This window comes from Penicillium mononematosum (assembly GCF_028829835.1).
Source record: "Penicillium mononematosum strain IBT 11891 chromosome Unknown utg000005l:1.0-9366267.0:1.0-9372171.0, whole genome shotgun sequence".
NCBI classification, from domain to species: Eukaryota; Fungi; Ascomycota; class Eurotiomycetes; order Eurotiales; family Aspergillaceae; genus Penicillium; species Penicillium mononematosum.
Genome location: NW_026643275.1, coordinates 5,787,874 through 5,813,288, shown reverse-complemented (window position 1 = coordinate 5,813,288; position 25,415 = coordinate 5,787,874). Strand labels below are relative to the sequence as shown.

The following is a 25,415-nucleotide window of genomic DNA, read 5'->3' as shown; positions in this document are numbered from 1 at the left end:
GCCTAGAGAACTGCGTTCTGAGACCATCTACTCTAATAAATACACAGGCGAGGATATATATTTTGGATCTGCTGTTCCCTCCAGCTATACATCGTAGCGGGGCCTCACACTATATGGAGACAGAGCAGAACACAAGTCTACTCATAGACCATCACGACTACAGCAAGCAACAAGACAGCCCAAATGAACAGAATCCGATTGCTCCATAGCATACATAATATGACCCAGCCAGAGCCATAGCGGTGCGAAGTTCGAACCGAGAGGCATTGAAAATCCGTCATAGCCAAGACAGACGGTCTCATCACGGCATGGAATCAACGAAAGAAAAACAATCAACACACAGTTTGAGATTAGACAATGAGGAAAAATAACATAACCAGTGGACAAGGAAATAGGTTAAGAACTAAAAGAGTAAAAAAGACTAAGGAGGAAAAGCCACTTCGCCGACAAGTTTCAATGCACCACGAACACCTCCATCCTCCGCCATGGTCAGGTAGAGGGGGAAAAACAAAAGCCAAATTAGCGATGAAGCCCAGATTTGCCTGCTTGCGCTCTCTTTCTCTTTCTTGAAGTTGGTTTCTTTTTTTGTGACGGACATTTTTTTTGGTGAAGTTTTTTTGGGTTATTGGAAAGCCATAGTTCTCAGCAAATTGGGGTTCTCCTTTTTCCGAGATAGAAAGCAATATCAAAGGGAAAAACCAGATCCAGTATCATCAAAGAGAGACTGGAAGGGTATTCCAGCGCGGTGCTTGACAATTTACAAATAGTCTCACGAGAGTGCCCCGGAAAATGGCGCATGCAGATACAGCGCAACCATTTCCGAGGGAAGAGTGGGATGATGGATCGGCATAGAGACGGGTATCAAATGAACGCGAGATCGAGGCGCAGGGAGGAAAGAACAGAGAAGAAGACGCAGCATCAGGGACCTTAAGCAAGAAGGACCCCAAAGATCAGATCATAATTTAAGCATTCAAGCAGTGGGCTGGTGCTGGGGTGGCATGCGACCGCCGACCGGCATGGGGTACTGACCACCAGCCTGCTGTTGTTGCTGCTGGAGGTTCTGGTAGTACGCCATCTGCTGTTGCTGCTCATTGGTCATGTAGCCAGGGTGAATACCTGGGCGCATACTCCCCTGAGGTGCGTTGACGTTGTTGTGAGCCACATCTTCGGGGGCCTCGGGGGCGACATCGGGGGGCGTCGACACCGTTCTCACTAGCGGCTGGGTCGGGAGCGTTGAGGCATGCCTGTCAGTGTGTTAGTGGCTGGTTGAAAGAGTATTATTGAAGCAGAACATGGCTTACCTGAATCAGGTTCTTGCCCTCGGCCTTGGTAACCAGCGGCTGAAGTTTGGGGGTAGTAAAGGTGTAGACAAGGCCGGTTTCGGAGACGACCAGGAGGAGAACTTGAGTGCCAGTCAAGACAGAGAGTTCGTAGGCCTATGTAGTTCCACGATGGTTAGTTGAGTGTCCCAATCGAGCAAATGTGGAAGGAACCTCGATCGGGGAACTGATGCGGAGGGGGCTCGGGACGCGACGTACCTTCTTCATGATACCGGCCTTCCGCTTGGAGAAAGTAATGTGCCGACGCGACTTATCCTGAATAAACTTGATCTCGATCTTGCGACGCTCACGGCCGGGCTTATCATCATCATCATCTTCATCGTCGGCGCTCATGCGGTTGCGCTTGGTGCCACGGGCATCGGCGCCGTTGCCGGGAAGGTCATCGTGACCAGGGGAAAGCTTTTCGTCGAGAACCGCAGACATATTGGCAATAAAGAAGAACAAAAAAGAGGTTTAATATGGGGGGGTGGTTATGATTTGAGGGGGGATACCGAAAGGGGAAAGCAAGAGATGACCCAATCGAGTAACGCGTTTATGGGATGTGAGAGAAAGGGAATGGGGGAATCGATGGGGGGGGGAAGAGCGAAGAAGGCAAAGTGCGAGTTGCGATGGGCAGGCGGTCTGTTACATGGATCACGTGAGAGTATAGTATTAGTACAGTTTGTAAGGTTGAATAAGTTCGGGTACTTATTGTACTAGCAAAGTTGATATTAGGCAGAAGTACTACTACTATTATTTTTGTATTGTGTTGTAATTGTGTTGTAATTAAGCCGTATTCGCCTCATCTGAACCAGACACGATTCTTGGCTCCGACCGCTCATTTGCTGATTTTCCCTTCGGCCCCCCCCGTTTGCCCTTTTTTGCCCTTTTCCCCTCTGGTCTGGACTCTTTTTCCTTTGTTGCTGATTCCAAGTCCACGGGTATCTTACCTAGGTATATCCCCGGCCCCAATTTTGGTTCTGTTTCTTCGGTTATTTCTCTGCTTGATTTGAAGTCTGGAGTGTAAGAAATAATATAAAAATCTATATGTACCTTTCTATACTTAGTACTCCATTCCATTTCACATGCCTCGACGGGGCAGAACTTCTCACGTTACGCTGCTATGTGATTGGCTATTCCACCTCTAAACATGCCTGAGGAGTATCCGTCATTTTTTATCAAGACCCTGGTATCATAGAAACATCCTATTTCAAGGTTACATCTACAAAGTGGAATATATATAAAATAATAAGAGCTCACATCACACAGGCGCGGGTTGCACCTGCTTTGTGGAATGGAATAATTGCCCTGTATACAACATACTCTCATGGCTGCATTCGGAGTACATCATAAATAGCCCCAAAAGGGCAACCCTGTCACCACTCTCTTATCTCTCTTATAGCCATCCCCATTCCTTTCTGATTGCAATCACAAGGGCCGACCTCACATTCATCATTGCACAAAAGTACGAAGTACAAGGCCACAGGCTGGATACAATAATCCCAGATATCCCATATCCCCTTACACACACATGCATGCCTTGCATGGAACTTGTAGAGCCCCTAGAGATACTATTTTGGGGTCTCACAGACATGGATTTGCAAGGTTCACAGGAGTCGGGGTGACCTGGTCAGTAGGCCTTCAGCAGAAGCCAGGGGAATCCAGAGTCAGGGTTTGTTCCATGCTTCGTCTATTATTACTCCTATTTATTACTTCCCACATCTACAGTGTACAAGTCTGCAATACCTTCACATCAGGTGATCTGGGTTGATATTTCTCTAAGCGTAAAGTCGTAACATTCATTGCCCTTTACACCTGGAACCTGCCCAGGTGGCTACTACGCCACCTTGCCAATGGGGCTCCTTAATCACATCGGGAGCCTCAGGCAAATATCAACCGCTGTTGACTGTCCATGAAAGATAATACCATCCCATCGAATCCACATAGCAACAATAAGCAACCAAAGCCGATCAACGGGCCGATCCGAGAAGGCCTAGACCCGATACAGCGGAGTCCAGCTCAGTCGCTTCAGGAACCCTTCCTGCATACCAACGAATCAACGAATACCCAGCACAACACTGAAATGACGAAAACTGATCATATTCCTCGCATAATGAACAAAGGTCCAACGCTAATCACCAACGGAGACCCCAAACCGGGTCTGCTGTCAAGTCTATTTTTACAGAAAGGATGCAAGGCATAAGGCACAAAAGTGGCTTTGCCCCGAAGCCCACTCAAGGCCGAAAGACATGGAGAAAATAGGAAATAAGGAAAGATAAGAGCAAGGCCAAACCGATCAAGTGTGGCAAGTCTCGGCCAAGGGCCCGCATGGGTCCAAGGATAGGGTGTTAAAAAAAAGCCACTGAACATTTCAAAAAACGGAATACACCGTCAGGATATAGAGGGAGCACGCAAAGCCACGAGGTTCCTGGACCGTACTGGACTCCGCCAATGCAACGCCGGATAAATGAAACAGAAACTGGAGGACGCGGAGGGCAAGTCACGATCACGAGTCTCATCCGGAAAAGAAAAGGGCTGTGGGGTTGGTCGATTGTGCAATCATATTGGGCTGGCGTCGTGAAGTCGGGAAGCAGAAAAAAAAAAAAAGGGCCAAAGAAGATGTGTAGTATTTTAGAAAATAAAAAAGAGCCGAATCATGTGCAACGAAGTGAAGAGGTACGAGCAACAGTCCCAAGGACCAGCCTCAAGTAGTAACGGTGCAATTTTATTGCTGGTAAGTGCCGCGAAGGTAATGGTCACTCACACCACCGCCACCGCCGCCCTTGGGACCGAGCCAGACAATCTCAATCACACTGTGGCCCTCATCTTCTTCGCGAACGTAGAATTGGTGCACGTTCTGACCAACCACGAATGCATCACGAAGCAACCACCGATCCTTCGCAACGCCGTCTTCCTCTGCGGGACGCAGGGGACCTAGGCGGTCTTCATAGCCGCGGGGGTCTTCTGGCCAGGTCTTTTCGGTAGCATCGAAGTTGATAGCATCATCCGGCACATGCTCGCCGTATGTGTACTTCACCAGCGAGTAGCCGTTGGTCATAACCCAGAAGTGACGGAGAGTCTCACCGGTAGCGCTGTTCACAGTCTCCTCCTGATCAAAGACCCAGCGACGGAGAACAGACTTGCGGCCTGCGGCAGCAGAAACGGTGGTCATCTTAACCACGTCCTTGCTGTACCAACTGTTCCAGTGGTGCATTGACTCGATCTTTTTGCCTGACTCGTAAACACCGTCCACGGGGTCTGTCATGTCCATCTGGTAGAGAGAAGGCCACAGGGTCAGGGGTGTGTCACCGAAACGCTGGATACACTGGCCAAGCTTCTGGTCACCGGGCTGCTCGCCCCAGGATTGGCACTCATCGTAGTGCTTCATCAGGACATCCAAAAGAGGCTTCGAGACAAACACACCGGCACCACCGAATGCAATGTGGCCGAAAGTATCCACCTGCCAGCTGGCCTCAGACAAAGATCCGATGTAGTGCTTCTTGTTCTCATCGAAGAGCTTCAATTCCTCGGCAATAGTGGGCAGCGACAGGAAGAACGTATCATCATCACTGAAACCAACCCAAGTGGTGTGCGGGCGGTGCTTGCGAATGTGCTCGGTGAACGCCTCGACCATACCAAAGTAGCGGGCGGTGAAGTCAAGCGGAGAGGCCTTGAGAGTCAAGTCCAGACCGCGGTTGCGGAAGTAGGTCTCCTGCTTCTCCAGGTCGTCGTCAGACTCAGGGACTAGAACAATCAGACCGGCCTTGGTGTTTCCGTAGGAGTAAAGCAGAGAGGGGAGCAGGCGGTCCAGACGGTCAACGGTAGTGGCCAGACCGAACAGGAGCTTGGAGGTCTCATCGACATCGTCATCGGCGGCCACATCAACATCGATGATCTCGGGACAAACAAAGTTTTCCGGCCTGTTCTCGGGAGATACGACCATACCGCGCTCCATGACAACCATGGGCGGGAGCACAGGCTTCTCGATTTCCTCCAAAGTGTGGAATTCGGTGCGAGGGTTCACATGACGAGGGCGGAAATAGGCACGAGTGTAGTTCTTGCGCGGGAGCCATTCAGGGAATGGAAGGGGAGCGGCCAATTTCGGGTCAGCCTCACAGGTGCTGCTGGTCGGCTGCTGCGAATCAGATTGGGCCGGCGTTTGTACTTGGGGTTGCTTGTTTCCACCGAAGGAGGCCCGATCAATTGGGTGCTTGAACCGAAGGAAAGCTGAGCGGTCGTAGCGTTCCATGCAAAAGAAGAATATTCCGATGGTCACCAGAGCCACCAACGGGAATACCGTCTTCATCCGAAATAGAGGCATTTTGGCTTTTCCAGTATTGAATGACGTCTTTTCAAACATGTAAATAGAAGGCCAGGCGAAATTGGAGCAGATGAACCCTGGAATTAAAAGTTATGGGTTTGGCGTGCGAGGTATCTTATCCCGGGAAATATCGTGCAGCAAAAGCTGGTAGCAAGAATGCAATTCTCGGTTGAGTGAAGAATCAAATAAACGAGTGTCCCAAGAGTGGATTAAAGAGTGGCAGGCAAATAAAGTGCCGAGATATTTCAACGAGAGGCTGGCAGCGTCGGGACCCGCGACACGGTCCAAAGGGGGGAACGTTTGTAAAGGGGGAAGTAGGAGGGCAGGAAGAGAATAGAGAAGAAAAGACTAACGCGGCTGGACGATGTGCCCAGTCCGAGTGAAGAGTCGATGGGAGCTTGTAGTATTGGGGTCGTCAAGTTGTTGGAGGAGGAAAGAAAAAGGGAGGCCGCCGAAGCAATTAACGGGACAGGGTTGGCCGTGTATGGGTATTACCGTAATATATTATTTAGATCTTTTCTTTTTTTAACTTCTTTTTCTATCCGTTTTCTACATCGGTGTACATGTGTACATATCTGATGTTCGGGCCCTTCGCCGTTTTTCATTTAATATGCTGTCTTCAGTGATATAAGAATGAATTGCTGTCCAGGTGATATTGACATTTTGGTATTCATCCCCCCGTTGCGGTGTTCATGCCAAGTTGGGATGTGGGATGCAGGAACGGAGCCCTTTCGACAGGACCATCTTTGATGATATGTGGCTTATACTTTTCTTCCTTTTGCTTCGTTTTTGCTGTTGAATCGAAGTGTCGATCATGGCGGAAAAAGGAATGCTGGTAGCCCTGGGAGTGATCATCCCCTCCCAGCTTCCGTAGGATTACGCCGCCATGAAACTGAGGATCGGCACTGGTTTTTTATTCATTTTCCCTGTCTCGAGCACAACAATAATATTTTTGTCTAACCCGGGAACAGGTGTGGTTGTTCAAGTCGGAAATGGTCATATGGCTCTTGATACTCCAAAACAAACATAATCCAAGTATCTTCAAGGTCGAAAAGGCTGTTTGCGGCGACACGTATTTGGATGCGGGCTCGCGCGAGGATGCCGATCAGCTGTTCAGGACATCTGCATAGATAGATCTGTATGATAGGCCAGAAACTCATGCCTACAGATAACTCCGATTGCTCTCTCCCAGTATCTCTATATGTATGTTGTACGAAATCGTGAGTACGGAGTACTTGTTTCTGCATATAGATACTACTATGTATAGATACGTTATGTATCCAAATCGGATTGCACCTGTGTCTGAACCTCAACAACCAGCAATCCCGGACAATATAAGCGACCAGAAACATCCGTTCGTATCCCGAGACCCCATCATGATGATGTGAACATAATAATTACTCCGTACACGAACTGGAGATCACGTCACTGTTATCAGGTTGGCGCTTTGACCATCAAAGTAAAAGGACCAGACAAGTCTTAAGGGTCTGTATAATAAGAGCTATACGTACGAAGCACGGAGGACGACGGAGGACTCCGTACTAACTATTAACTACCTTGACCCTGGAACAGTATCGAATGGAAAGGACAGGTATACAACAATTGTACTCCGTATCAGAGGCAGAAAGAGCGGAAATGATCAGAGACGATCGCCCTGGCACCCAGCCGCATCAGCCAGTCAAAATCAGCCGGAGGGGCAAATGAGGCCAATGCCCCCCCACAGACACGCGTCCTTCTTGACGACGTTATACCATAATGCTGGGCGCTGGTATTCGTATTCATATAATACATTATTTGGATGTTTAGCCCTTTATCTAATCTGTCCTTTTAGACATTCCTACATATTAAAGATGCGTCGTAATTGGCATCTATTTTTATGTCACATGACAAGTTCCCAGTTTTAATAAAAAGAAAAAGATAGACCCTGAAAGATTGAAGCTTATCGGGTAACGGATTTTCAGTGGCGATAGCATTTCCTGGGCCATGGATTTCCTCACAAGTGGGCCGGGATCGACAGCCATTTAAATGGGAATTTTTAAATGTGGTTTCTGTTTGATTTATTTTGTTTCATCGTTCTATATATATGAACTTGAAGTTTTCCGGAACTTGTATACTGTTTCAGTTAAGAACGTGCGGAGTATATCCGGAGCACGGGAGGACTTTGTAGTATATTACTTTGTATATCGATGTATAATAGTGAAGGCACCTGAACTGTGGAGAATCATCCACTTTTGTCCAGGCCCATCTGGCATTTACACATGTGGACGGTACGGAACAAATAGTTACGTACTAATAGGGCACGCTTTTTGTCAGGGTTGCTTATAGCATCCAAATAGACTATTATTAATCCTGTACATCTGTAAATGTGTCCAGTGTATCAGGTTAAAAAAGCCGTGTCAGCACTTACGAGTCCCCTGGTAATACGAAATACAATCCCTGTCACGAAACAGCCGCTAATATAATGCAAAAGATATGCCGGTCATTTTTGTGGCATTTTAAGCTTGAATAGTCGTCTTGGCGTTGCTATCAAAGCGGCAAAAGGGGGAGATTCCACGCTCAAGGGTCTTTCTACCTACGGAATTTTCTCTTCTCCGTACTGTATGTACAGAGTAAACGAGTGCATATCTTCTTATGAGTTTTGCCATATTGGATTTGACAATACACTGTGTAACTGTTTCCTCCACTTTACATGTAGAAGCGCCTCGAACTTTTTGACTTTCATCCTCCATCTACCATCTATGTTGTACATAGATATTCGAGATCCCTAGGTTCCGTCTATATATGTACTTATTCCTGAGTGCGATACTCCAGAAAGGACCACAATGAAGGTCCTCTAAGAGCTACATATTTGCCCGTCCTATAAGATTTGCTTTGGGTTGTCTGAGTATGTTTGGGGCTAAAAACTGCTGCTGGCCACCTTAACACTTGATCCCTATGGCCAAGCAGTGGCTCGCCGATGGAAGTTGTAATTCGAGTGAATCTATTTTTTAATCAATGAGGTACATGATAGATATGAGGACACAATTTCAATCAATACTACATTATAATCAATATTGAGGGAAAAGAACTGTGATTAAAGAACTCGTTGCTTCACAAGTGATTCATGACTCTTCATCATACTACTGGACTCTCTGGTCCTTTGACGGAGGCCTTTGTTGTCCAATATTCGCTTGGAGCTTCAGGATGCTAGGCTATTTCATTTCGGCCAGAATACCCTCTTGTTCGAGACCAATCCTCAACTTTCAGTATTCTTTGTAGAGATCACTTTGTAGAGATCACCTATGGCTGAGAAAGAAGTAAGCGTAGGCCGATCACGGTCGTTCTCTGCTTCTTCAATCCTCTTATTGCACGGTTGGCACTATGGTTTGACCGGTGATCCTCCAGAGAATGTAGTTTAGCTTTGGATGCATTTGACCATGCATTGTCTCGAGGTTCAAAAGCCTCCGGTAACATCCATAAGCACCACATCCGCACTTGCCAGCTCCTGTCCTCGCAGCAATTTGATACCAAGCATCCACGTATGCTGAAGTGCGCCATCATCTGGAGGTGTCCTAGTGCCGCTTCCTTGCATTCACTGGTGGCACTGTATATAGAAGCGACCGTGTATCTCCTCCCAGTTAGGTAGATACTCCCGAAAGTTCCAGGTTCTCTGTCAGATATCCAATAGCCTTTGGCAAGACAGCGGGCAGGATTGGCACAGATAGCCCTGGTGTCGCTGGCCATACCTGTGGCAGCTATTCGGGCGCCTCAATATCGGAAGCCTTGTCTGCAAGGCCAGGCGGAATTGAGCCCTTCGAACGGGTCCGGGGGCTGTACCAGGATATTTCCACTTGCGTGTATCCACTGTGGTGTGGGACGGAGAGAAAGAACGCGAGAGAGAGAGGGAAGGAGGTAAAACAGGTGCTCCATAGGGCTGAGGCCACCCCATAAAAGTCGTCTGTACGGTTTGGGCTTTATACTGCCTTCTATTTTCCACACTACTATATGCTATTATTCCCATACCTAGTATTTCTATAGAGCTAATTTTCCCTTTTTGCTATAACAGCGCGGAAGAAATCTAGAATGACATCAAAAATGACATTGGAAAAGAGATTTGAAGAGAAATTTAAGATAATCCAAAAAAAAGACCTAGGGTTATCTTGCATATGTCCCTTTAACCTTGTACCAGATATATCAGATTATTGAACTAGATTTTATCAGACGAAGCTCATAGAGAGAGGACGACTTGTGTGGAAGAGATGAACTCGTAGATGGCGAAAATGGCCCCACTCTTGATCCGGTGGGCTGACATCCGGTGGGCGGCCCTGGAAACAACGTAGTCATGTTAACAGGATAACCTTTCACATCACCTTTCTAGGGACTACAGTGACAAGATGGCACAGTTTCAATGTCAGGTCCCCGGCTGTACCTCGAGCTACCGTCGTAAAGAGCATCTCCGACGCCACGAAGCGCAACATCGTGGAAATCACCTTCGCACTTGTCCAGTTTGTGGTCGTGCCTTTTCTCGCAGGTAGAGTGATCCTTGATTCCAGATACAATTGATCATTTGATAATGAATAGCTATACAGTGACAGCCTTCGACGTCATATTCGTCGCGATCATGAAGTCCCCGGACGATCTCTCGCTCGCGCCACACAGGCCTGCAGGAGTTGTCGTATGGCCAAAACACGATGCCAGGGAGGCTCGCCATGCACAGAGTGCTCTTTGAAGGGAAACTTATGCATCTTTGATGGTCCGGATCTCCCCGATATCGAGCCCGCACTACCGGATCCCGAAGAAGAACTCTTGGAGTGCAGTGGTGAAAATGATCCGATCAATACTTCCCTCGAGAATAATGCCAGAGTTGACCATTATATACATCTTTACTTCGCGCATTTTCATCCGCACTGGCCAATTCTGCATCGACACACATTCAGTGTTCCTGACGAGCCCCCATTGCTGCTTCAGGCAGTGTTGATGATTGGACTCTGGATCAGTGGGAGCCCGGCGGCGCGGCAAAATGCTCGGAACTTGCGTTCCAAGATTGGACTGGCGATTTCCGCACAGCGGGTAAGTTACCTAGTGGCACTCGTCCGACCTGAAAGATTGTCCAGTTCGTTGATGGTCATTCGTAGGACAACTGGGGACGATTGCCGGTGGAAGGGGAGCACGATAACGAAGCTTCAGGCAGGCCAACTTCACGATGGCCGATTGCAACCTACCAAGGCATTCTTCTCTACATCATATTCTCATTACTGGCATCGGTTCCGATTGGTCTCGAACTTAACCTCAGCCTGACCTTACATCTGTCTGACCGTCAAATCCTTTCCGCTCTGATCGAAACCTGTCTACAAAACAACATATTCTACTATCCCAATATGCTTACAAGGTATCATCATGTGGAGTCCATTACCTGCATGTGGGTGGGGGTCGAAGAGATCAAAAGGTTCGGTTTGGCCTTGTACAAGGTTTCTCGGCTCTGTGGACGGGGGAGTTGCTTGGGAGAGTCTGGTGAGACCGATGGCCGACTTCTTCGCCTCTCTGATCTACAATTTCCTATGCCAGATAAGAAGAATCTCTGGCATGCTAGCTCGAATGCAGAATTGGCTCGACTTCTTTTGATATACTCTAGAAGAGAAGATAAATCGGATGACCCTAGGGGTACCAAATGGATTTCACAAAGCGGACTTTTATTGGAAACTGACGAAAATTGGTGGAATTGACTCAAAATCCGGTTTGAAGAAAGTTCTACCGTGTTATAGCCTGTCCATGAAACTGCTTTTTGTCACAACACAGCTATTTTGAATTTCTATTGCTCTGGACCTCCGCTAGGGAGAGAAATAATTCAATGAATCGAAGTAAACATCAAGAACGTAATTGACTTTTCTAATCTTTGGTTGATCATACACATTGCCACAAAGAACATTCACCTTCACACGCACTAGCCAACCAGCACCGGGGTTTCGTCGCCAGGAGTAAGCCAGAGCACCTTATCCGACACCTTTTCGTCATCAAAGACCTTTGCCAAATCCGCCTGATGCTCAGTGAAATGTTGCCACGATTCGAAGTGGATAGGAACCATCTGGTCGACATTTAGCACACGCATCAAGTGAGCAGCTTGCTTCCCATCGAAGGTAATTTGCAGAACACCGTTAGGGTGCTCAAATAGCGCATTTCCCAGGTTCAAGACAGCGACAGAAACATGCCACTTGTTCTTGATCTCCGCCAACTCGTCAATCCACACAGTATCTCCGGAGAAGTACACCACATTGGGCAGACCGGCCTCATTAACGCCGAAGGAGTCGCACTCGACAATGAAACCGGTCACCTCGCCACCAGGGAAGTGCTTGCAGGGGGTGCCGGTAATGCGGAAATCCTTGTCTCCGAGTCTGGCCGAGACGGTCTGCCAAGGGCGAAGGCCGACGACGCCAGGGCGTGGCTGGAGGTTGTGCGCACCATCAGGTGTGGTGAAGACATGGCGGCCGTTGAGCAGCTGGCGGCCTAGAGGGTCGAGGTTATCGACGTGATCTTCGTGGCTGAGCAAGGCCGCGTCAATGGGTGGAATGTCGTGCAATTGGAGGGCTGGTCCGTCAAAGCTGCGTAGAATTCCCGGTGGAGGCTGACCCTCGAAACCGAAGTCCCCAAGGTTGGGGGCCTTGGACCAACCGTCGTAGACATATTCAGAGCCTGCAGGGCAGAATACAGGATCGGTGAGGAATCGCACACCATCAATGTTGATGATCGCCGTGGCAGTCGTGATGTGGGTGATGGAAACATTGCCTTTGAAGGTGGACATAGTGCCGTTGGGTTGAGGTGACTTTTGGTGTGGATTATTGACTTGATGCAATGACAAACTGAAGAATGTGAGGTAAAAAGCCGAGCAGCAGTGCTTTCTGGACTTATATAGTCTGCCATTCCTGATACCTCGTTCTTCATCCAACCGTGGACCATGTATGACATGACAAACCGTTAACCGTGTGTCAGTTTCTTCATAAGCTATAGCTCTGATGAAAAATTCATAGTGGAGAGTAATATGAGATATTAATATAAAATGTTTCGCATTGATAATGCTTTTGAAATACTTATACTCTCGTGTGCCCACGGGCGTCTTGCGCCTCAGTCATCATCCCACTATCCCACAGGCCCATCCCACCGAACTCCACAGCCTAATGATGAAGCTCACGAGGCTTTCAAACCGTCAGAATTTGCCACGGCTCCTCGGCGATATTCTTCATTTCGGTATATACGATCAGGCTGAACTGGCGCCTCTTGGCCCCTTTCACCTCCGGAAACAACATACACGCATCGACCTATTCAAACAGAAAGTTTTTCTTGCATGAAACAGTTATCTTCTATGATTTGGTCCAATATTGATGGCCCCCAGACCTGGGTTATGGTCGTCGCTGTTTTCTGGAATAATGCCCACTGGGGAAAATCCTCTCCGTGGGTAAACCCAATCGTTGAGAATCGAGTGACATGGAAGAAGGCTAATAGATCCTTAGAGCTATGGCGTGTTTCTAGCCTATCTTACTTCGCATTCGACATTTGCGGGGGCAAGAACACTGGATTACGCTTTCATTGGGGGTCTTTCAGCGTCACATGTGCTCGTCATATCCCCTCTAGTCACAATCCTCCATCACCGTTTTGGCATCAAGACGACACTCGCCCTCGGAGTCTTTTAGAGACCGCTGAACTGCTAGGTGCATCCTGGAGCACAGAAATCTGGCAGCTATACTTGAGCCAGGGCGTCTGTTTTGGCTGGGGACTGGGAATGCAGTACCTTTCAACGACCTATTTGATCCCCCAATGCTTTGAAAAGCACCGCAGTCTTGCAGCAGGCATATGCACCGCTGGTACCGGGACTTGTGGGATCATTTACTCTCTAGCCACGCATGCTATGCTAGCGCGATTTGGCATTCCATGGTCTTATCGTATCCTGGCAATTGTTCAGTTGGTAGTCAACGCTATCTGCGTGCTCGTCATTCGGGATAGGAGGCCGCAGGGGGTCAGGGCGTACCAAATGCCAAAAATCAACTTCCGACTTTATCTCCGTTACGAAATGTGGTTGTTTATCGGATGGAGCTTCTTCAGTGTGATGGGGCTCATGGTTATCTGGTTCTCGCCTGCCACTTACGGAAGAAGTGTTGGCCTGACTTCGACGCAAGGTTCTATTGTCACGGCTGTTATGAACATTGGACAGATGTTTGGACGTCCCACCGTGGGTCTACTGAGTGATCGAATTGGACGTACCAATATGGCTGCCTTTGCTACTTGCATTAGCGGCTTGCTTTGCCTTTTGCTATGAGTATTTGCTCGACCATATGCATCACTTACAATCTTTGCTTTACTTGCGGGTATCTTCTTTGGCACCTTTTGGACTGTGAGTCTGCTTTTTGTTCAAGCTAAGTTTTATGTCCTATGCTAACTGTCACCAGGTGGTCGGCCTGGATGACCTCCAATCAGGTTTAACTATAATGTGGTTGACCTGCGCTATTCCTGCAACCTGTATGGCCTTTCCCCCATGAGCCCCTTCTAACTTGACTATGTGACTGACGATTGAATACAGTCGGTGAAGCCATTGGGCTTGTACTTCGCACACCCGGGTTCCGCGGATATTTGGGCACGCAATTGTTTACTGGCTTCATGTATATAGGTGCTTTCCTTTTCCTGGTGCTCTTGTGGAGTTGCAAACTAAAACGTCACGAACTTGACTTGTTAACGAACACTTCAGTGTCATCCAGGGACATTGGCACTGAAGGGATGGTTTCGGTGGTTCATCTGCCTGGAAAGTTTCATGGAAATGCTAGGTATCTGATATCTGGGGAAAGGTGTGAGAAATCTCTGTTTAGATTGTTTTGTGATCCACATCATTCCTGGCCAGCTAAGAGATCGGCATATCTCATTAGAATCTTAAGCTATTCGGAGCTCAAAATATGTAATCAAGTTGGTCCTGTTGAACATTTTCAGGATGGGTAGCCGTCCAAGGCAGGATGGGTTGGACCTTGAATAATCTGTGTTATATTGCTATCATAACTGAAGAGAAGGGTTGAAATCATCTAAGCTGGGTGAAATACGCGTATGGGTTCGGTTTTGTGCTGGGGGTTTGGCTGGTTTAGCGAAAGGGGGCGTGGTTGGAGAAGAGTCAGTATCGGGACTAGAAAGTGCAATGCTATTCTATGTTTTCTCCATATTCCAGTGTCCTACATTTATGACGGGTTTGCCCAGTAATCCAGTCAAGCTTTCCATTCCTCGCACGAATCTTCTAGGTCAGTGATGGGCGCTTCGCAATCGTGTTAGAAGAAATTCGGTCTACGTTTATCATTAGCACCCCTCGAATCGGCTTTTAATGTGGACAGTCCCCCGAATTGAGTTTAAATATCTTACGCGCAGAATGATGACGAGATCGGTTCAACGCAGAAGAGGTTTGAGTTGTTCATAAGTATGTACAAGATACCAGTATCCACCCAACTAGATCACAAGCTGATCTCACTTTCAGAGACAATTGTGGCAAAGCCATCGGCCAACTCGCTGAGAACCACGGAGACCACAGTCTCCGCATCTGCACCAGGGATGTTGCGATCGCCCACAGCATCCCGCACAACGAGCACATCATAACCAAGTTCACTACCGGCACGTGCAGTGGTAGAAATGCAAACGTGTGACATGTAGCCAACCAGTACAATCTTCTGACCTACTTCTCCCAGTCCCTGCAAGTAATCATGCAGATCGGTCTTAGCAAAAGAACTGGGGAAGTTCTTAGTGACCACCTTTTCGTTCGGCTTAGGTGTCAGCTCTTCAAATTCCTGAGCGAGAGCAGTGCCGGGTGTGAAGACGGGTGCGCCGGCAGGCACTTCGTGCACGACGTGGACAATGTTCTTGCCATTGCCATTCTGTCGATATTTTTCCAGCAGCTTGGCAATAACCTTGCGAGTTTCGGCGACTTTCTCAACTGTCAGAAGGCCTGTGGCGTACTCGTTTTGAGCGTCGACAATGATGAGAGTCGAATCACTGGTGGAGGCCGTGGAAGGGGGAATGCCGATGAGTTGACGGAATGACTTGACGGTGGAAGACATGATGAGATGTGGAGTCGGTGAGAGGGTGATCAGATATGGAAGATTTGCTATATGAGTTGATGGGCCTTCAATCTACGGACGTAGTGGGTTTGATATATATATGGAGAGGAGTATGGAGAGGGGTGCTGCCCAAGCCATACATGAGTGGGGCCGGTGGGCTTTCGGCTTGTGCAGCCCACCGGGACTTTATTATAAATGTTGAGGCGAAGTGAATTGTCAGCGGAAATAGTACCCGTGGACCTTGAATACACATGACCTGGATCGCAGGAATAATCAGATGAATAAGTCCCCGAACTCCAATGACTTCGGCGACTTGACAGTCTACATCACAAATTGTGTTCTCTTGCATATAGTTACCCCGCAAGGTTTGGCTGATAATCAGTTAAACCGTCCACGGGTAATCCGGTTTCCTAAGTGGGCATATGCTGGACTTCAGAGATTCGGGGAATTGCTTCTTCTCGAGCCTCAGTAGTTATCTATGCTGAAGGTAATGATCTTGAACATCTCTCCGAAATTCTTGTTAACCTTGGAAGCTCATAGCAGCCCGTAAAATATCCGGGCGGTGCCAGGTTGTCTCTCATTGGCTACCTCTAGGGCCCACATAGACCCACCTGATCCCCCAAAGGGCGTTAGTGTCGCCGACCTCACCCGCCTCCCGGGGGCAAGGCTCAAGTATGAATCATCATTCTGTGAATCATCATATACCTAGGGTACCTATGACTATGTTGAACTATGAAGGGGTAGCCATTGGTCTCGACTCGTAAGTCCTCAAAAAAATCTGCCTTGTTCGTTTGCACTTTTATTTTGTACTCTAAACGATTTGAATCGCGACAGAATATATCAAACTCAATGGATTTTCCTCTATCAATGACCGTTGAAGTACCGAATATCTCAGAAATTAACTCAAACCTATTTTGGTACGATGGCGTTACGAGACAATAAAAACGAGGTCTTACCTGACGGCAGCGAGGCTATTCAAGAGACGAATGTAAGTAATATCAGAGTCACCGGAAAGTGAGAATGGAGATTCTTACCCAAACCAAGTTGAAACATAACCATGGCTGGCGCCGTATTGTGCGGAATTTCACACCCGCGTAAGTAACTCGAGCGTAGGTTGTCAACCTCGCTAACTCTGCTTCCTAAGTTGGTTCTCAGTCAATATGGGCACGGGGATTACTTCCATTCTGCTGAACACTTTACCCTACAACGGCAGATGGTTATACTGGATATCAGTGGTGATATTCGCTTTGAATGTTCTCCTCTTCATAATTTTCCTCATCATCACGATCTTACGTTATGTCCTCTACCCGAAAATCTTTTACCTCATGGTAACTCATCCCACGCAGTCTCTTTTCCTCGGAACTTTTCCCATGGGGCTTGCTACAATTATCAATATGATTTGCTACGTCTGCGTACCGGCGTGGGGAGACTGGGCTGTTTACTTTGCCTGGGGTCTGTGGATTGCCGACGTTGTTGTGTCTGTAATGACATGCTTCGGAATGCCATTTATTATGTATGCTGTGAATACAACTCATTCTTTGGAAAGTACTGTTAGGACTGACTCGCTTTCTAGGATGACTCAAATGGCCGACATCGAGCTACAGACAATGGGCGCCGCTTGGCTGCTTCCTATTGTGTCTTGTGTCGTTGCGGCGGCATCGGGAGGTATTATGGCTGACATACTCCCAAATGCTCAGTATGCTCTAGGGACTATCGTCGTGAGTTATGTTTTATGGGGCGTTGGAGTGCCTCTAGCGATGATGGTCATCGTCATTTATTTGATGCGCCTTATGCTATACAAACTACCAGCGAAAGCAGTTATTGTTAGCACGTTTTTGCCCCTTGGTCCTCTTGGTCAAGGAGGCTTTGGGTGAGTAGCCTCAAAATGGCTAGAAGATATGATTGTTCCACACACTAATGCAATATTCTTTTCTGTATAGGATTCAAAAGTTGGGGATGGCTGCACAAAAGGTCTTCCCGCTTACAGGAACGTTGAGACCCGGATCAGGCGATACGTTCTACGATATCGGCTTCCTAATAGGTCTTCTCCTGTGGTCATTTGGCTGTTTATGGCTGTTTTTCGCAGTGGCAGCGATTATTCGGTCGAAGAAATTTCCATTCAACCTTGGATGGTGGGCATTTACCTTCCCGCTCGGCGTCTTTACAACCTGCACCAACCAGCTGGGCCGAGAGATGCCCTCCAGATTCTTCAGAGTCCTAGGCACAGTATGCTACTTCAACGTCGAATGTTTCATCTTCAAGCTGCTAAATAACCCTAGATACTATCCGTTTGTGTTCTATTATTGTGGATTCTGGTATCGCTCTTCACTCTGAAGGGTGTCTTCAATCGCAGTCTGTTCGTGGCACCCTGTTTGGGTGACTTACAGGAGTATGAGCCTAAGAAGTTTCGGAAAGAGAAGAAAGGATCAAAGGCATAGTCTTGATTTTTCGTTCCAGAATGAGCATACCGACTCACCAAGCGCCTTCGTTGGCTTTCAATTAGACTAAACATCTAATTACTCGGAATAACCAAGACTGCCTTTGTTAATCAAGACTAAGAATCAGCTTCTACTTGTGCTGGATATCTTTGCCAATGGTCATGATACGTTAAAGCTGAGTAGAGTAAGAGATTGACACTACCTAGGCATGGATTCTACCAGACCTCGATATATCGGAATGACAAATATGTTGTCACGTTCGTGCATGGCCACAGGCTCGGGCTTTGGGCTTGGGATTCCGAGACCCGAAAAGGTCGGCGAATTGGTGGAACCTGATGCAAGGGTTCATCTGATAGCAATGCACTGGGCGCTTTTGGGTATATCATGTTGTGTCGGTGCATTGCCCCCTCTAATAGCAGTTATAAGAGTGCGTATCTTAGAACACTCAAGTCAAAGTTTTGGAGTTAAATCGGGTGAAGTCTAAGAGATTCTTCAACACCAAATATGGGGTAAGATCTGCTTTTGGGACCCTTCAATAAGCCCCACATCAGCTGAGAAATTTACAGGTCTGCCATCGATCCGCAGAATAAAGGAGCAGATTATTACAACCTGGGCACATACCATCGTCCAATAAACACTACCGTGAGCGATGCGCAGTTATGGTTTGACCGTGGATTGCAGTGGTCCTACTCTTTCAACCACGAAGAAGGCGCACGATGCTTCAAAACAGCAGCAGAATCTGACCCTAGTTGCGCCATGGCCTATTGGGGTCTGGCCTACGCTCTAGGACCTAACTACAACAAAGCTTGGAGCCGGTTCGACCAGGGAGATTTCGATGAGACGGTCGAGACTGCAAGTGTCGCATTGAAGCTTGCCCAAGAACTATCCCAGAAGTCAGAGAAAGCACCCATTGAATATGCCCTGATCAAAGCCCTGGCAGCCAGGTTTCCAGTTAAAGGGATGCCACTCGACTTGAACGCGTTAAACCATGCATATGTCAACGAGATGCGTTCTGTCTACACTCTCAGCCCGGAAGACCCAGATGTCGTTGCTCTCTTCATTGAAGCTCTCATGTGCACACGACCTAGAGATCTGTGGAATGTCAAAACAGGCGAGCCTGCGGGATGCACCGTCGAGGCTCGTCAAGCCTTAGAGCCTGCAATGGCTCGGAAGGGGGGCATGGAGCACCCGGCTTTCTGTCACCTTTATATCCACTTAATGGAGATGTCACCGTTCCCCGAGATCGCCTTGAAGGCCGCCGACAGTCTCCGTCGCGTCGTGCCCGACGGCTCTCATCTCCTCCATATGGCAAGCCACATCGACATTGCCTGCGGCGATTATCGCGGCGCATTGATGGCTAATGATGCCGCTATTCTTGCCGATAACAAGTTCTTTGCCCGTGAACACAGTTCCGTCATGTACACGATGTATAGGGCGCATAATGCCTATGCCAAATCATATGCTGCTATTATGCTGGGTAACTTCACCGAGGCTCTTTCAGCTGCTAGGGTGATTGGTGAAATTTTGACCCCAAGTTTATTGTCGGTTACCAGCCCTCCTTTGGCTGACTGGGCTGAAGCTTACTTGGGCATATTGCCGCACGTGCTGGTTCGATTTGGGCGCTGGAATGATATCCTCCAGTTGGACCTTCCGGAAGATAAGACTCTGCTTTGCTCCACCGTCGCAATGGTCTATTATGCAAAGGGGATTGCATTGAGTGTTCTCGGTAGGATCGAAGAAGCACAGCAAATCCTGTTACAATTTAGAGCTGCTCATGCCGCTGTCCCTTCGTCTCGGCTGGGAAGCCTGCCAAGCCGTGAGATTGATGTCTTACAGGTTGCTATGGCTATGCTGGAAGGAGAGCTTGAGTATCGCAAAGGACGCTATTTACTAGCGTTTTCCAGCCTCAGAAAAGCGGTTGAATTGGAAGATGCTCTCCCATACGCGGACCCACCTGCATGGATTCAACCGTCGCGTCATGCTCTTGGCGCACTGTTGTTAGAACAGAATCATGTTGAAGAGGCTGAAATCGTCTTCAGGGAAGATCTTGGCTTGAAACCGGGCTTTCCTCGTCGCCGGGCGCGGCTAAACAATGTATGGGGTTTGCACGGGCTGTATGAGTGCTTTGTGAGATCCGGGAAGGAACCCGAAGCTCTGTTTATTCGCACGCAGCGAGATCTTGCCATGGCAAGTGCGGACATACCTATTACTGCCTCATGTTTTTGCAGACTTTCCAACTCTGTTGACGAGGCAGGATGCTGCCGCCAATAGAAAGTATATTATACCTACATAGGAAGGTGCCCATGCAAATTGTCAACGGACTACCGTGTCTTTGAAATCTTCCATAGTCGCTCCCTCACTTTACATAATTTTACGCAGTACCCGTAGGCACAATATCAACATATTGTGCTCCATGCTTCATAACCAGTAGAGTCTAACACTGTATCAAGACAGAAAGTATTAGAGTCTAACCTACAATGTATGTATCCAGGTACATAGGTACCTATCTGTGCCCACCGGATGGGCCCGTTCGGGATGACTCATCGGGGCGCAGCCCGCCCTGGCCGAGGGGCCTAGTCTGATGCAGCGTTGAAGTTATGCAAATCTGGAGCATTTCAATTGAATTTTTGCTATAGCTTCACCACGCGTCTCCATTACCGCCAGCCACATTTGCCACACATCGACTAGCCCTGGAATCTCGGATCGAGCCTTGACCTAGCGTTTTCTCTTCACTAACATAACCCAAATGGATTCTCCCAGCCAGACAAGCACAAATCCGGCTACCTCAGTTGCATGTCTTAACTGTCGCGAGAAACATCTCAAATGCGACGGTAACCTAGAGGGATGTGACCGGTGTCGTACTCTATCACTCTTTTGTCACTTCGTTCCATCACGTCGAGGGCGGAGAGGACAACCGAGTGAATTTTCATGCCTCGATACGTGCTATGCCCCGAGCATTGAAGAAACTTCATTTCTCCCTGATGCCTCATTACCTCTTATGGCGTCAAGCGAGCTTACCCCAGCCTACATGCCAGAGCCTCCACAGGGTTTACCCCAAATGAGAATCCATTTGATTAAGATATTCTACGAGTACTTCCACCTTGCACATCCAATATTGCCGCCCTTTGATCTCTGGGTTATGTCTTCACCACCTCAGTATCTCGTGAACATCATCGAGTTCATTGGGTTGTATCATCTTTCGCCTGGCCAAACCCCTGAATGCTCAAACGATCTTTGGGCTGCCACTGAAAACGCTGAACTTGATTTGGAAAAAGCACAAGCATATCTTCTTTTGAGCATCCTATTTCATGGCCGTAAAGCCCCTGAATGCGCAAAGAAATGCATTGGCTCGGCTATTGAATGCAGCTTCAGGCTCGGACTCCATTGCCGAGAGCTCTCCGAAACTGTCGAGATGCAGAACACCGCTCGTGCTGAAAGCATGAGGCGGACATTGTGGGAGATTTTCACCGTGGACACTCTACTCGCTGCCGTGCAAGTTGGAGGGACTTTACAATTCAACATGGAGACGCCTGATGTGTCCCTGCCATCTGAAGATGAGAAGTTTTTGGGCGGTCACCCTGGGGTCTTCTCTATATCTGCGAAGGATTTGGGCTACCGGGCATTCTCTGATGATGATCGCATCTCAGCACTTGCTTATCGTGTCGAGGCGACACTCATTCTCCGACGATGTCTTATCGCCTGCGAGACACACGCTAGTGAAGACACATTGGAGGTACTGGATTCAATGATCTCGGCTTGGTTTCACCGATGGCCCAGCGACCACAGCACTATTCTCCAGATGGATGGAAAAGTGAATCAAATTGACTTCCAGTCGGCTATGATCATGCATTGCGCCTCTATTTACCTCCATTTCCCGAAATCCTTCTTAGTCTCCTTCCTCCCAAATACCGGCGAGGTGTTTTGTTCCAGGCCTCCACCTATAGCATCCCCTCGCCGAATGCCCAAACACACACAGCGAAAATTGTCAACGCAGCTGTCGAACTTTCTAAGCTCGCCTCTCTTTCTACGTCCGTGACAGGTCATTCTCCTTTTTTTGCTTGTACTCTCGTCCTCAGCTCTGTAATCCAGGTGACTGTTCTGGCTGCCCCTATCGGGCAGCCATTTGGGAAGCATTACTCATATTTGGCGTTGAACATAGGCGTTCTCAAATCGATGGGCAGCGTATGGGAAATCGCAGCCTCTTCTGTGGGGAAACTCCGAGCCACCGCACGCGAGGTTGAGGCAGCCTCTGTCGAGGCAGGTCACGAACTCGTTGGATCTATGTTTATTCCTCCTATCCTCAAAAAAGTGATTGCTTCCAGCAATCATTCTTCTTTTCACTTAGCTATTGAAATATCACATGATTTCAGTGCCAGGATGGCAAATGATTGAAGGCTGTAATCTCAGGAATCCCAGCTTTGCCGTTGGACATACCTGCGTCTGCGGGATGGGTCGATGGACGCCAAGAATGCTGTGGGTCCAATGGACCCACTAGTCGGCGAACTTGGCATCTGGGCATTGCTAGTACAGTGAGGCTCCAAAGCAACTTGTGAATTTCGAAAAGGAGACTGGTACAGTAGATTTGATATCCCATCTTTGCCTGCAGATACTAGAAAACCAATGAGTCATGGTCGCATTCTCCGCTTGAAAATCAGGATTAACATGACTTGGCCTAGCACCATGATTGCATATACCCCTCGAAAGATACCCACCAATTGGATACATAGATTGCCCAACCCATGACAGCGTCCGAGTATACCTCCCGGACCAGAAATTGGAGCACCTACTGTCTAATTTTATATACTAAATGCTCAATGTTGGCACACACATTCAATCTTCAAACCCAGGCCTCTAAACCGTACCCATTTCTGAAACTGAGGGCATGCTGGGGTCCTTCGGCATCAATCTCATAGCCATAGGCGCAGCGACCAAAGGAGACCTTTGGCTGGGACTGATAGAAGATATCATACTTATCATCCAGTGCGTCTCTAAGGCTCGTCACTGAGCCATCCGGGTGTAGAGTATCCCAGGGCTTGATGCATTCGGAGCCAAGGCATGACTTGAGTACCATGAGGAGGGCATCCAATCTTGGAATTACTTCCCTCATTGGATGCCCGAGAATATCAACCTTTTGGGCATCTCCCGTCCAGAGATTATGCACCTGGTAAGGGTCCGTCTTTGAACATTTGGTCAGCTTAGTTAATCTACCTACATTGTTCCAAAGAAAACTCACAGTCAAGTCATAGAGCTCATGCTCGTTATTACACCACACGGAGTAGAACAAGTTATAGTCAGTGGAAAACAGACGAACAGCCTTGTAGGTGTTATTAGGTACAGTGGGGGACCCTATAAGCATTAGTATTAGATAGACGGAGGGAGGCAAGGCGCAGACCTACCAAGATTTGACAAGCCACCTTCGAGCATCGCCTGTCCCCAATATTCAACTGCGACATGCTCATGGAGATCACCTGTAGACTTAGAAGTTGGAATTGGTGTTCCATCAAAGTCAGATCTCGGATGAAGCCCGGCGAGCTGGAAGAGCGTGGGAGCAATGTCAATATGCGTGGTAACAGTGTTCTCCACATGGTTCTCTGGGATACCAGGCCCGCGCATCATGAAAGGAACTCGGATATCTTCGTCAAAGCCACAGGTTTTCCCGGGGGGAAGCCGATGCTGGGAGATATGGAAACCATTGTCCGAGGTGTAAATAATGAACGTATTATCGATCTTTCCCGATTTTTCAAGACGTGTGATGAGATTGTCGACTAGCTCATCGACACCCTGAAGAGCACGAAGTCGCTGGCGATAATAATGGTCATTGTACTCTATCACGGTCTGATTTCGGTATGGAAGGTCATGGATCCAACTCACACCGGTCGGCTGTAAAGGGATTTTGTTAGTAGGTACCAAAACTTTACATGTCATAAGAGGCACTCACGTGTTTGGGATTGAAGTTGGCCGTTCGAGGTACTTTCGCATCTGGGAAGAGATGTCTATGGCGTTCTTCAGGAATGGGCTCGTCCATCCACAATGGACCCGCACCACCTCCATACGTCCCATTCATGTTTGAATGAGGTGCGATGGGTGTCACAGTCATGAAGAAAGGTCGTTCACCAGCTATAGCGTCGTCTCAGGAATCCCATTGCCTTCTCGCGGAGAACCTCAGTCGTGTGACGGCCCAGGTAATTGACAGGCTTTTCGTGATTCCGCTGGTACGTGGCATTCATGTAGTCATAGGTGTAAGGGTCCAGAACAAAGTCTGATCCATTGAAGCCTGCAGCATGAGGACTGTCATAGTTCTCAAGAGAGTGACCGTTCATCAGTTTTCCAGTGTAATAGGTATCATAGCCAGCCTGTTGCATCCAAACGGGAAGATAGTTCTCATTGAACCCGCGTTCAACAAACTTGGGATATCCTCCTAAAATATCCGTCAGATGTAAATCAAACGGAAGAATCAGAAAATTAAAAGGAAATTCTGGCTTACCCCAGGGTGGGTTGACATCGGTTACGTTCGTATTATGTGCCTGGCGCCCAGTGAGCAGACTGACACGAGACGGACAGCACAGAGCGGTAGTGACGAAATGGTTGGCAAAGGTTGTGCCTTTCTTTGCCATATGATTCATAGTCAATGGCGTATAGGAGAGGGAGTCCAACTTCAGATCCTGATCATCGGTCATGATTAAGAGAAAGTTGGGCATTGACGCAGCGAGAAACTGGCTTGACATATCGGAATCCTCATAAGAGGCATCTGCAGCCACAGCGGCTACCAAGCAGCCGAAGCTAAGGAGGAGTTTCAGCTTCATTCTCGCTGCAATTGCAAGGTAGTGAAATAGAATGAAGTATCTCAGCTGATTTGATAGAGAGCATGGCCATCTTTCAGCACTTTATACTCGGGGCCTTTTCTGCTTATCCTTCTTTTCGAAGGAATCCAAAGCTGTGGAACCTTCAATTAGCTTCGCCAGAATACGAGATGGGTAATCTAGTTGCCCCGGGGCCATTCCAAGGGAAGTGTAAAACTCTAGACATAATATTTAGCCCCCTGAAAGCCCCACAAATTCGGCGATGTCTCAGGGAAAACGGTGAGATTTCCACAGAAAGTTTCTCGAAAGTTTCTCGAAAACCCGGAGAGTCCACTCTTGCCTTCATTTTCCGGGGACATTCCTAATGGGCGTGGGATATCAGGGAGGCCTCTCATGAGACAATAGTCTCACCTGTTGAGATTTTTGATCGAAAAATTGTCTTGTTATTGAGACCAAATCACGAAAATATATCAAAGTCAAAACAA

The 25,415-nt window shown here is 48.0% G+C and overlaps 10 protein-coding genes across 10 annotated transcripts; 4 read left to right on the top strand and 6 right to left on the bottom strand.

The window, feature by feature from the left end:
* Positions 1–970: 970 nt before the first annotated feature.
* N7519_010385 (MADS box transcription factor Mcm1) lies at positions 971–1,763 on the bottom strand (the record flags this gene model as incomplete). Its single annotated transcript, XM_057297158.1, has 4 exons — positions 971–1,116; positions 1,187–1,244; positions 1,302–1,436; positions 1,539–1,763. 4 exons carry the CDS (start codon positions 1,761–1,763, stop codon positions 971–973), a joined length of 564 nt encoding a protein of 187 aa, XP_057145040.1.
* A 2,281-nt stretch (positions 1,764–4,044) lies between these two features.
* On the bottom strand, positions 4,045–5,640 carry gfsA (glycosyltransferase family 31 protein; the record flags this gene model as incomplete). Its single annotated transcript, XM_057297157.1, has 1 exon — positions 4,045–5,640. The coding sequence occupies one exon, from the start codon at positions 5,638–5,640 to the stop codon at positions 4,045–4,047; it is 1,596 nt and encodes a 531-aa protein (XP_057145039.1).
* A 4,359-nt stretch (positions 5,641–9,999) lies between these two features.
* N7519_010383 (Zn(II)2Cys6 transcription factor domain-containing protein) lies at positions 10,000–11,342 on the top strand (the record flags this gene model as incomplete). The annotated part of the gene is made up of 3 exons (XM_057297156.1): positions 10,000–10,155; positions 10,201–10,689; positions 10,755–11,342. Coding segments are annotated over 3 exons (1,233 nt in total), but the record flags the coding sequence as incomplete, so codon positions are not given.
* A 218-nt stretch (positions 11,343–11,560) lies between these two features.
* On the bottom strand, positions 11,561–12,415 carry N7519_010382 (MBL fold metallo-hydrolase; the record flags this gene model as incomplete). The annotated part of the gene is made up of 1 exon (XM_057297155.1): positions 11,561–12,415. The coding sequence occupies one exon, from the start codon at positions 12,413–12,415 to the stop codon at positions 11,561–11,563; it is 855 nt and encodes a 284-aa protein (XP_057145037.1).
* Positions 12,416–12,973: 558 nt separating this feature from the next.
* N7519_010381 (uncharacterized protein) lies at positions 12,974–13,924 on the top strand (the record flags this gene model as incomplete). The annotated part of the gene is made up of 1 exon (XM_057297154.1): positions 12,974–13,924. The coding sequence occupies one exon, from the start codon at positions 12,974–12,976 to the stop codon at positions 13,922–13,924; it is 951 nt and encodes a 316-aa protein (XP_057145036.1).
* Positions 13,925–15,092: 1,168 nt separating this feature from the next.
* On the bottom strand, positions 15,093–15,692 carry N7519_010380 (uncharacterized protein; the record flags this gene model as incomplete). Its single annotated transcript, XM_057297153.1, has 1 exon — positions 15,093–15,692. One exon carries the CDS (start codon positions 15,690–15,692, stop codon positions 15,093–15,095), a length of 600 nt encoding a protein of 199 aa, XP_057145035.1.
* Positions 15,693–16,614: 922 nt separating this feature from the next.
* Positions 16,615–20,401, top strand: N7519_010379 (uncharacterized protein; the record flags this gene model as incomplete). Its single annotated transcript, XM_057297152.1, has 7 exons — positions 16,615–16,680; positions 16,737–16,786; positions 16,837–17,205; positions 17,266–17,562; positions 17,633–17,918; positions 17,972–18,081; positions 18,697–20,401. 7 exons carry the CDS (start codon positions 16,615–16,617, stop codon positions 20,399–20,401), a joined length of 2,883 nt encoding a protein of 960 aa, XP_057145034.1.
* Positions 20,402–21,128: 727 nt separating this feature from the next.
* N7519_010378 (fungal specific transcription factor domain-containing protein) lies at positions 21,129–22,522 on the top strand (the record flags this gene model as incomplete). Its single annotated transcript, XM_057297151.1, has 2 exons — positions 21,129–21,961; positions 22,021–22,522. The coding sequence occupies 2 exons, from the start codon at positions 21,129–21,131 to the stop codon at positions 22,520–22,522; spliced, it is 1,335 nt and encodes a 444-aa protein (XP_057145033.1).
* Positions 22,523–22,967: 445 nt separating this feature from the next.
* On the bottom strand, positions 22,968–24,227 carry N7519_010377 (uncharacterized protein; the record flags this gene model as incomplete). The annotated part of the gene is made up of 4 exons (XM_057297150.1): positions 22,968–23,306; positions 23,364–23,476; positions 23,527–24,010; positions 24,069–24,227. 4 exons carry the CDS (start codon positions 24,225–24,227, stop codon positions 22,968–22,970), a joined length of 1,095 nt encoding a protein of 364 aa, XP_057145032.1.
* A 13-nt stretch (positions 24,228–24,240) lies between these two features.
* Positions 24,241–24,933, bottom strand: N7519_010376 (uncharacterized protein; the record flags this gene model as incomplete). The annotated part of the gene is made up of 2 exons (XM_057297149.1): positions 24,241–24,548; positions 24,615–24,933. The coding sequence occupies 2 exons, from the start codon at positions 24,931–24,933 to the stop codon at positions 24,241–24,243; spliced, it is 627 nt and encodes a 208-aa protein (XP_057145031.1).
* Positions 24,934–25,415: the final 482 nt, after the last annotated feature.